Source organism: Hydractinia symbiolongicarpus, chromosome 10 (assembly GCF_029227915.1).
Source record: "Hydractinia symbiolongicarpus strain clone_291-10 chromosome 10, HSymV2.1, whole genome shotgun sequence".
In the NCBI taxonomy this organism is placed as follows: Eukaryota; Metazoa; Cnidaria; class Hydrozoa; order Anthoathecata; family Hydractiniidae; genus Hydractinia; species Hydractinia symbiolongicarpus.
In genome coordinates this window covers 20,725,510-20,737,730 of record NC_079884.1, presented here as the reverse complement: position 1 = coordinate 20,737,730, position 12,221 = coordinate 20,725,510, and the positions used below count along the sequence as shown (strand labels likewise).

Genomic DNA, 12,221 nt, shown 5'->3' with positions numbered 1-12,221 from the left:
AGATTGTTCATATCGATGACAAGGTGATATTGAAATACTGCTGCGGCTCGGGAACGTTTTAGACGAGACGAGAGCACTGCTGGAAGAGACTCGCGGCAGTGGAGTCTTCACGGATCGCGAAATAAAAGGGTACGATCTCAAACTTCGAACATTCCATGGTAACCTGAGTTTCCTAAGGGGCACGATTACCTCCTATGACAGGCAGATAGATAAAATACAAAAAAGGTGAAAGGGCTCGAGCTCAAGACCGCACCCCTTCCTTGGGAAGGGGTGCGGTTGCCGCACCCCCTTGGTGTCAGGATTAGGCGTAGTTTTCTTCGACTTGATAATCTGCCTAGGTGTGGCGAAGGCTGCCTCATGCTTGGCAGTATGACCCATGGCTTTGGTACTCAGATCTAGCTCCACCCCTACGCCTACGTTAGAGGGTGCGATCAGAACGTTTTTGTTATACCCCACGATCTTACCAATGCGAAGGTCCATGTTGAAAGGGGTCATGTACACGCAGGACATCACGGCGAAGTTTACCGGAGTCCTAGCATACTGGAGCACCTTTTAAAACTCGGTGATGTCTTAACCTACGTTCTCACCACGCTGAATCATGGCTTCGAAATTTCTGCAGGAGGATCTGTCTCGCCGTGAAGTTATCGGCGTTAGAGCCTAGGATTGAAGCCTTGGCACTTGCTTGTGATCCTAGTAGCAAGATCACGTAAACGCGAATACTCTCGCTAAACTTCATCAGACCTTTCGATGTCAGACCTTGGCTAGTGGGGATGATAAACTTGGCCCAATTCCATCAACCTGCGGCCACCATCTACCATTTGTCAACGATGACACCAGAGCTTTGAACTTGTACAAAGCGTTGGAGTCCGCACCGTACTCACGACATATTTGCGCATACACCGAGGTGGAGTAGGGGTTCCCGTACTGGGAAAAGCCATTAACATACGGCATGGGTACCTTCATTCTCGCTAAGATACGTCTCATGTGGTAGTACACGTGGAACTTGAAAATGGATTGAACAAAGGGTACGGAGCCACCCATGTGCTTGGCAGAGATCCCAACGCCGTTGTCGCGCAAAGACAAGCGAAGTTTACCTGGCTGTTCCAATAGTCTAGGGCTTGTCCTTCCCAATTTACACTCACGGGATTGTTCAACAGGTTAGTGGGAACTTTGATGGGGTACTTGGTGAACTGTGGGAAGGCCACGGAAATGTGCTGAGTCGTACTCACGTACAGGTCCTGATGCTCCAAGTTAGGTAAACCGAGAGGCCACTTGCCTCTGTTGGACTTGTACGTTGCTTTGGGGTTATACGAGTAAATGTTCATGTTTCTTTAAGGAAACATGAAGCAACTGTATATCACGGATATAGAGAACCCTACGATATTCGACCCTCATCTAGGGCAGGACACGAGGATAGCTCTTAGGTCGATTAGCATTCCACCTACGTGGCTGAATCTTTTCGAAAAAATTAACGATCTGAAGATTCATAAAGCGGACCCTGGGTTGACCGATGATGGGAACTTTAGTGTCGGGGCTTTTGAAGACCTCATCCCGATCGAGAAGGGTCTATATAGGATCGAGGATCTCGCTGTCATAGTCAGCAGTCAAGCAGGGGACAGGATCAAGTTCTTCGTACTCAGGAATGGAGTGTGCAGGGTTAGGGTTAGCAAGGGGTACGTTGCAATAGTCGATAAATCACTGCTGGACCTTATGGGATATAATCTTCATATCGAAGCAATGTTTACCCAGGGCGATCATGACAGCTTTTACAAGACTGACGTCTACCAGCAGCTGAGACTCCCTTGTCACCAACTCGATGGTAAAAAGTCCAAAATTCTTGCCATCCTACCGACCAAAGAGGTAAGTGCTTGCGGAGACATGTTGACGTGGAGTTTCGATAACCCTGTTCACCTTCCTTTGAAAGGTTCGACGGAACGCCTTAAGTTCATGTTGACGGATGAGCATCACCACGATAAAAATGCCTTGTTCGTGGGAATAACGATGCACCTACTCATAGAATAAATATGACTGACATTACAAAGCTTTACCCGCCTTTCCCTTCTGCACCTGCGGAAGACAGGCAGGAGGACTGCGCGCCGAGATTAAAGAGCGTGACAAGCTCGCCAAAAAGTTTAAGATGCATGGTACGTGGATTAGATCCTGTGACCACGGGTTACTAGCGGTAAGTGTAATAACTTCAGGTATCGGTAGTATTCTTTCGGGCATCGGTGTACCATTAGTCGTGGCTATATGTGGAATTACGATTGCTGTAGGGCTAGGTCAAGCAGGTCTGCGGAACGCCGGGAAGAGGCTAGGTGTTAAGGGCAAGAAGCATGAGAGCATCAGACTACTGGCTGAGACCAAGTTGAACTCTATCGTTGACTTGATCTTGAAAGCCGTGGAAAATGGTGTGATTAGCGACTACGAGTTCAGCCTAATTATACAGGAGAAGCAAAAGTACATGGTGCTGAAGGAGCAAGCCCGACAACAAACACGAAAGATCGTGGAATCGATCAATGAACGGGAACGTATGCAGCTTGTCGCGCAAGGGCGTAAAGAGGCGAAGGATGGACTGTTGAGAAAACTTCAATTTGCACAGTATGTCAGCGGTACTTAGAGGAGCCGCCCGCGTATTCATAGATCTAGTGTGTTGATTACATACTAGACGATCTCGAGCACTTCTCCAATATCATGGTCGATGATAAGACCACAGTCATGTATGACACGTCGCTGCTTTTTGGAGAGCTCTCTCAAGCATTGCTCAAGATTCGTCTGTCAAGCGATCGTGACGCAAGGTTCGCTATAGGGATCGTCTGTTTGTGTTCCAATATCCTTGTACTTGGTCTTGCGGATCGCTTCGAGAAGAGTTGCCTTCTTCATCGTGGAACAGTTACGGATCTTTAATGCTTTCGCTTCCTTTTTCAGTGCTTTAACATCGTTCATGTTTGTGTCTATGTTGAAGAACAACATAGAACCTTGGCAAGCCGCTTACAATATGGTGAAACCCTCATCGTCAGGGTCACTAAAGTAGCAAGTGCCGTATCCCTCAACCTCTTTGTATTTACACTCTTCTAATAGGTCTGTGCGTAGTAGTTGCGCCCTTGCCTATATATACTCGCCAGCTTGATGATAGCCTTGCATTTACAGCTTTTTAGTGGTATTTGTTTGAATGGAAGTTGGTTCTGACTTTACTATCCCACATCGTAAGCTTGGTGTTGTGATACCGCTCTTTTTTCACGCTAGCATTGGTGAAGCAAATCCCCTCCAGGGACTCAACCTTGTCCAAGATCTTTTCATATTTAGCCAACCACTCAGGGTAGTTTGCTAGATCAAATGACATCGCTAGCGCGGAACCCTCACTGTATTGAGAGACACCCTTGGAGCGGATCTCTTCAGGGGTCAGGATCAGAATGGTCCCAGGTTTCCGTCTTGATCCTGGTAACTGATCACGAAGCGCTCATCCTTACCTTTATTAGCTGGGATGGAGTCGCTCAGTAGAAGGTTTTCAATGTTCACTTCTTCGATTTTTAGTGGTTTCGAATTAGTGTAAAAGTCTTCAGATTTAACAGTTGTCTCTCCAAATTTCAACATCCTCTTTTATTGTGGAGAGAAAACTTCAACTAGCATCACACGGACAGCTTCAACATGGGCGAGTGAATGTTACCATAGCCCCGGGTTAACCCAAGCCATGTGAGGGAAATTGGGAAGATGGCACACTGTGTGGGCCGTTGGATGTTGCCGGGAGTTGTCTAGTAGAGCGCGGGCCCTAATTGGGTCTGCGTCGCTCAAAATGAGCATTAAATACTCTAGGACTCTCCATCTAAGCCATGGCCCCTCCTGGAAATAATAGACAGGGTATATCCCTCGATATTTGTGAGGGTAGCCATGTAAAATATGCACATCTATCTATCTATCTATCCACCACCATTATACGTGATATACTCCTGGTAGCAGTACCAGCAGAGCAGCTTACCCTATACGAAGAACTTCCGTCCGCAGGAGCATCTGTCATAGATGTCGAGTACTCGTTCACAATTCTTTGTTCATTCTCCTTCTCCTTCTCTAATTCTTGTATCAAAGATAAAGCCAGGAGTGATAGAGTAATACCAATACCGGTTATGAAAATCATAGCTGTTGCATCTCCGACTATATCAGCCAGCTTTGGATTACTATAACACATTTATTATATACTCATTCAAAAAGATTTTTCATCATTTTTAGTTGAGCTTCCACGAGGATCCCCGGAACACGTCCTGGAATCTGAAATGCTCCGGGACATGCGTTCAACCGCCGAGGTGCGCATTTCCCTGGTCTTGAAATGGTCCGGAACATGCGCGAGCAGACAGGGTGCCAATTTAACTGCCTTGGCACACATTTCCTGGGTCTTGATATGGTCCGGCACACACCTTAACATACAGGCGTATTCTTGAACAGCGAGGGTACACATTTCCCCGGTCTTCAAATGATCCGGAACATACACGAGCAGCCAGGGGTTATAGTAAACCGCTCTGGTACACATTTCCTGATTCTTGAATTGGTCGGAATATACTGGATCGCCCAGGGATCCTTTTGAACTGCCCTGGTGCACATTTTTTGGGTTTTAAAATGATCCGGAACAAACTCCATTAGCCCAGGTTTTCTCCGAACCGCCGAGGTACACATTTCCTGTGTCTTGAAATGTTCCGGAACATACTTGAGCAACGTGGGCTTCCTTTGAACTGCCTCGGTGCACATTTCTTGGGTCCCGAAATGATCTTGAATATTTTGAAACCACTCCATCTTTCTTCTAAGGAAACAAAACGCCAACCAGCGATTTGGGGCAACCCTTTGAGTATGGGACTTTCCCCTACTCGATTGCGCATGCTCGAGATTTTGTTGATGTCAGCATTATTCCCCATACTCGTGTGCACATGCGTCGGAGATGTCGGGTTTCGGATTTGGTGTCGCATGCCGTCGAATTTACCGATTTTGGGAGGGTGGAGGCTGGAGTGGGGGTGGAGGTAGTGGAGGCGGGAGTTTGAAGGGTAAAGGTGTCGAAGGAGGTCAAAACCACTTATGTTCACTCTATGCTACTACTCTTACTGAGTTTTCATATTTATTATATTTATCACTAGTCGATAAAGCCCGTAGAAAAATCCACCGAGGCAGGATAAAAATGAAAAGAGGAAGAATTTTTGTGACGTCAACAATGGCCCATAAATTTTTTTCTTAGAAATTTGTATACCTGTTACCTTTATCGTATAGATCTTAAAGCGCTGATCAAGAAAATGTATAGGATCATGTACTTTTGACAAACGGTTGAAGACATATTAGGGTTTGAAGGTTTTTTGATGTCGTTATCAACCCGTCTATTCCAAAAGGGATTCGGGGACCCAGGTTTTGGAAACTTACCCAAATTGGACCCAGGTGGTCTCTATTTCCCCAGTCCGTGAAAAATCCTTGAGAAATCATTGGGAAATCCGCTCAGGCAGAATTAAAGTTAGAAAAATGCCAGTTGAATTTTGATGACGTCAACAACTCATCCACAAAAAATAATTTAGAACTTGTTTCCACGTTGCCTCTATTGTGCAGAGCTTAAAGGGCTGATCGATAAAATGCATAGAATCATATGTTTGTCACGGACTCCTAAAGAGATATAAGGGTTTTATATTTTTGCTGACGTCAGCAGAAACCTGTCAAAACACAAAATATTTTCTTTAGATATTTATATACCTGTTGCCTTCATCGTATAGATATTGAAACGCTGATCAAGAAAATGTATAGGATCATGTATATTTGACAAACGTCAACTTGTCCATTGCAAAACGGATTCGGGGACCCAGGTTTGAGAAACTTAACCAAATTGGTCCCAGATGGTCCCTAGTTACCCACACGGTGAAAAATCATTGACGTCACCACCTCGTTTCCAAGTTATTTGGCCTCAAAGTTTTAGGTGCAGTGTAATGGTTTCACTAACGTTAATATACTTTCCTTTGACGTTAATATTATTTTAATGTCAAAGTTTGGTAATTTGTTTAAAACAAATTGATAGGCGATGTTTCATAGACTTTACCAAGGAAATTTGTGAAAAATATAATCCACTTTGTAAAAGTCACACACAGACAGACGGAAGCTCCGTATTATTATAGAGAAGATATTTTTATTTTCCAATATTTTCCAATATATTTTCCAATACAGAATCCAAGAAATTGAGTATTACTTGAAACTACTCCAAAAATTTCCAGGAGTCCTTATAAACGGAAGATCATAAAAACATTTTTTTAAAATCACTATGAAATCTTTATAATGGGGGAAATATAATAAATTGCGTTAGGATTAAAACTTGAAACTTACAACACAGCTCTCTTTCGTCAAGAGATTAATCCGATTTCCTCATTTTATTTACTTTACCAAAAAATCTGAAAAATCGGATTGTCAAGCAGATTTTGGTGTTTTTCTTCTGAACTTCGTTAGAGCCAGAAATTATGAATGTGAAAATTGGCATTAGAACTAAAAGGTAACTAACTTTTGAGCACATATTGCATTGACAAATTTCAAGCTTTCGATGAAGTCACAGAAAAAGTACTAACATAAGCAAAAAATTTAGTTGTCATTTGGTTCTTTTCATGACGTACTACAAGTGTGTCATGTTGATTTAATTTATACTTAAGTTTTCAAAAGTTGTGGAGTTATGTTCGAAAACCCCCGTAGCAAATATAGTTAAACGAAAATAATATAAAGACCGTATAAATGGCGTCAAATTAATTGACTATTAAGTTTTGACTGCTTTTGCCATATCAACAATATATAAATTGAATATATTTTTAAAAAAATGAATCAAAGCTAGTTTTTAAACAATAATACTCTCTTCTACAGGACATCAATATTTATGATATTAAAAAACTAAAATTCATACGAGATCTATTCAAGAAATATATTGTTGGAAACAAAAATGAAAACATGATACGAAGGTACGTAGTAGTGTAAATTTTCAACCAAGGCGTTTAAAAACAAAAATCTTACAGATAACAATCTCAATGACAATAAAACTTGATTGAGTTTTTTTAATTTCTTTGTAGGTGTCTTGCATACATGCTCTTTCATTTGAATTAAGTTAAATTTTAGTTAAAACCGAAAATTCCTTTCAAAAGTATTAAGTTTTGTCTCAGTAACTAATATTTTGTATTTTTACTGTGTTTTTTAGACCTTTACTTTTCTATTGTTAAGTAAATTAACGATCAATAACCGTAAAAGATAAGGATAAAATAGTTGGTTATTTTCAATTTAAATTTTGTTAGTTGGAGTTATATGAGAAGGAGAATTTGTAATAAATTTTTTTGTATAGAGTACCTAATCCCACTTTTTTTATTAATTTTATGGACACGATAAAACTATTTAACCCATTGGTCTGTTATATTTTACATGTAATCTTAATTTCCAACCCAACCTCAAATGACTAATTTTCAATGTGTTTCATAGAAATATAATTAAATTCCTATTTAAGGAGTTTTACGTATCGCACCGTAACATTTTGCTGCGACTAAAATATTATTAAGAAAATCCACCGGTTTGGCCGTCGTCCGTCGTACATAACTACATTTTGTTTCTTTTTTAGATCTTGCTCCGTTTTACGATATTTAGTTATTTAGTTATGACTCCCTTTGTCTCTCTTGACGTTGTTTTGTTTTATTTTATTTGTCTATATATTTGCTCTATTATTCCTGCCACGAGATTACGTTTCAACCTAAAAGACAGGTTTACGAAAGAGGCGGAAAAAGCATGGAAAGTGGGCTAGTCACAGAATTGTTATGACGCAAATAAGTTAAGTATCTCTTCCTTGCAATAAAGATTTCGTAGCATATACAAATATATGCAAAACATGTGTATATTCAAAACTCATGTAAATTGCCAAAACTATAGGAGAACGCTTATCGTACATATTTACGGTCCTTACATTTTCGTCCACCGTACATAGCGATGATTACACCCTTGCCACGAAGTAGCGATTTTGAACAGACTAAAGCTTTTGATAAGGGCAATGAAGCCTTAAACATTTCATTTTAACATATCACAAACGTTCATAAAATATCCGTATTTTTAGGCTTATATCCATCATCCTTGCGTCTTGCTACATTTTTGTCGATGGTTACATCACAAGGCTTCCGTGTAAATATCATGGTAACTTCTCTGACATCCAATATAACAAGTATTCTCCAGGGAATGTTATTAAATCGATAAAAATAGTAAACAGAGACAAGTGCATGATTGAATGTGTGGGAGAATCATTGTGCAAAGCGTGTAATTACCATAGCTCAACTCAACTATGTGATCTTCTATCTTCTGATGTTGCAGCAACTTCATCAAAAACCGGATCGATTTATATGCGAACAGATAATACAAACAGAAACGTAAGTGCAATATCGTATCTTCGGATTTCACTTCCCAATTTCCTTTAATTCTCTTTAAGCGGATAAGGTCAAGCGGACTTTGATTGATATGAAAATTACTAATTGCTATTATCGGTGAAAAACTTTATTCCAGTAGAAAACCTTGGGTACATCTATATAATAATACGCCAGTTCTGTGTGTCTGTAACAGGCAAAGTGGATATTTTCATTTTTTGCTTTGATCTTACCGAAATTTTCTTTGAAGGAACCGAAAAATGCATGTCTAATATGTTAAATTTTCTGACGTTACGGCGTAACGTCAATAACACTACTTTAACGTCAACATCCTATATTAAATTAATGAAGCCGTTACAGTGCACTTAAAACTTTGAGGCGAAATAACTTGGAAACGAGGTGGTGACGTCAATGATTTTTCACCGCGTGGTGGGTAACTAGGGACCACCTGGCACCAATTTGGGTAAGTTTCCTAAACCTGGTTCCTCAATCCGCTTCGGAATGGACGGGTTAATGACGTCATCACAAAACCTACAAACCGCTGCAACCGTTTGTCAAAAGTTCATGTTCCTATACATTTTCTTGATCAGCATTTTAATATCTATACGATGAATACAACGGGTGTACGAATTTGCGAATAATTTTTTTTTGGAACTTTTGGTAGGGACTTTGCTGACGTCAGCAAAATTTTTAAACCCTTATATATCCTTAGGCGTTTGTCAAAAACATACGATACTATACATTATTGTGATCAGCGTTTCTACCTCTAAACATTACAGACAACAGATGACTAAATCTCACCAATTTTCTTTTTGTATATGCACTGCTGACGTCAGCAAAAAATCTAAAGCAACCTATTTTTCCATTGTTCTTCAGCCTTAGTGGATTTTTCTACCGGCTTCATCGACTAGTCTCTTATAATAAAACGAAGACTGTGTCTGTTTGTAACAGGCAAAGTGGATATCGTCATTTACCTTTGATGTCGTCGAAAAACTTATGTCTAATATGTTAAATTTTCTGACGTTACGGCCGACGTCAATAACACTACTTTAACGTCAATGTCCTATATTAAATTAATGAAGCCATTACAGTGCACCTAAAACTTAGAGGCCAAATAACTTGGAAACGAGGTGGTGACATCAATGATTTTTTACCGCGTAGGTAACTACGGAGTACCTAGTACCAATTTGGGTAATTTTCTAAAACCTGCTTCCTCAATCCGTTTTGAAATGGACGGGTTGATGACGTCATCAAAAAAGCTTTACACCCCAATATCTCTGCAACCGTTTGTCAAAAGTACATGATCCTATACATTTTCTTGATCATCGTTTCAAGATCTATACGATGAAGGTAACAGGGATAAAAATTTCTGAATTTTTTTTTTTTGCGTTTAAACGGGCCATTGCTAACGTAAGCAAAATTTTTAAACCCTCTTATGTCCTTTGTCGTTTGTTAAAAAGACATGATCCTATATATTATTTTGATCAGCGTTTCAACCTCTACACGTTACAGGCAATGAATAAACTAAATTTCGCCAATTTGTTTTTGGATTTGCAATGTTGACATCAGCAAACCAACTTTTTCAATGTCCTATTGCCTAAGTGGATTTTTCCACGGGTCTTTATCGACTAGTATATTATAATACAAACTGTACAACTTTAGTAGCTGTAAAAGGACCACTGCGTTATACTTAGAAGAATATATTTCGTTACAGCTTATACCAAAATGACTGCTACAAATTTGAAATTTTGTGTGGGCAACATTTTCTTTAGCTGTTTATGTTTTCGTTACTAACAAATCCGAGGTATGGTTGCTAGCGAACTCAGGTTTTGTTTCCTTGTTGCAAGCAAAAGTACTACAACTATATTTGTTATTCGTTACAGAGAGGACCATTTTGCAAAAGTCTAAGCCCATGCCAAGAGAAGACGATGTGTGATGACTCATGCAACGGTGTTGAATACGAATGCGGTAAGTTGTCTTTTCATATAGCTTACAGATAGGAATTTTGGCTATTATAATGCGGATTAATTAATGATGTTTTTGCCCATTTTTACAGTGACATTAAAAAACGTGGCACTGCAGGCGGAAGCATCCTTATCAACAAGTAAATCGTGTTGTCCCGCTAGATACGCTATAGACGGTGACACTACAAGCCTACATTATGCGTCGACCCAAGAAAAAATAACTGATTGGTTGAAAATCGATTTAAAAAGTACATATCATCTTTTATATATTAAAGTATGGCGAAAATTTATTAATACTTTTGTAAACATAAAAGCTGGTATGTCAAGCGTACTCAAAGATAACCCAAGTATTGGCAGAATAGATGAAAGTGATGCCAATGGATTAACGTATTTCTGTACAAGCGATAAAAAATTTTGCGAAGCAAGATACGTGGGGATTTACAGAAAACACCAAACTGCACAAATTGTGTCGATCAGAGAAGTACAAGTATATGGATATAAAGCATAATATACTACGATCAGAAAACAGAAAGAGACTTAACTATGGTGCTTCTACAAACTACGTTGACTCTTTGTCTTGTACGCAAAAGATGCGATAACGCGCTAACTTATATGCGCAATATAAATCGTACAAACAAAATTTGAAAGTAGCTTACTTTATGTTCGTTTACGTCAAGTGATATTAGATAGTTGTTGACTCAAGCTTTTACTGCAGGCAAAGTTACAACATGGAGTAAGTTAAGCCAAAGCTTTTTTTCAGATTGAAACGGAAAAAATTCAAGATAACCGAATTTTTTTTAAACTTACCATTTTTTTTAATCGCGTAAAATTGCATTTACCTAGTCAGATGTATACCCCATTATTTTCTTCGAATATGTTCGCCGTTTAAAACATATATTGAAAAACCCTTTCGCAACATTACGCAAACGTTTAAGAAATGTCATTTTGCGTCAACGTTGTATCCACCGTTATTACGTCTATGATATGTTCACCCAACGGCCTTCTGATACTTTCATATCATCATGTTATAGGCGTAGAAGTGTTATGAGGATGAGATTGATCTTTACATGTCAAATTAACAGTCTTGTAATATCTTTCCCTCAAAATTGAAGCACAAATACATTACAAATAACCAAGTCATTGCTGGGGGCATTACTAACTAGAGGAGGAGAGAAAAGGACAGTTAACATGTCACGCGGATGGATAGTTGAATAGTAAAAAATAGTGTTCGGGAGTTACGCAAATTTTAGAGTGTGCCTGAACGAAAAAAAGATATAAAGTTTATTTGTCTGCGTTGTGCATGGTCCTATACATTCCATATCGTTAATACTAACTGAATATTCTATGAAAGGTTAATCGTTAATAATCGCTCAACTCTATTAACTACCATATCACGTCATTATTCATTTAAAGTGGAGTTATGGTTTCGGATCTTATGTTATTTTTGGTTAAAAAATACAACTACCAAATTTTATACACTATGCCAGCTACGTTCCTTATATACTATCGCCAGTCCTAACGAAGATTTTGAATAACTGCATCGATGCAAACGTATTTCCAACATGCTGGAAGAAATCACGTATCTGTCCGGTACCTAAAGTTCCAGGTGCTTCACAACTAGAAGATTTTCGTCCAATATCAATACTTCCTGTACTGTCGAAAGTATATGAGAAAGTCATTTTATCACAGCTTTGTGACTTCATTGATAGATATAACATTTACGCTTCAACTCAATCTGGTTTTCGCAAAGGTCACTCGTGCATCACGATACTCTTAAAATTAAAGGACGACATTTTGAAGGCTATGCAAAGAGGTGAAGTAACTTTATCAGTGTCAGCAGATTACTCCAAAGCATTTGATACTGTGAAATATGACG

General features: G+C 39.3%; 1 protein-coding gene across 1 annotated transcript; it reads left to right on the top strand.

Annotated features, from left to right (window-relative positions):
• Positions 1 to 6,826: 6,826 nt before the first annotated feature.
• Positions 6,827 to 11,147, top strand: LOC130662645 (uncharacterized). Its single transcript, XM_057461543.1, has 4 exons — positions 6,827 to 6,950; positions 8,081 to 8,387; positions 10,265 to 10,349; positions 10,438 to 11,147. Exons 1-4 carry the CDS (start codon positions 6,940 to 6,942, stop codon positions 10,851 to 10,853), a joined length of 819 nt encoding a protein of 272 aa, XP_057317526.1. The 5' UTR covers positions 6,827 to 6,939; the 3' UTR covers positions 10,854 to 11,147.
• Positions 11,148 to 12,221: the final 1,074 nt, after the last annotated feature.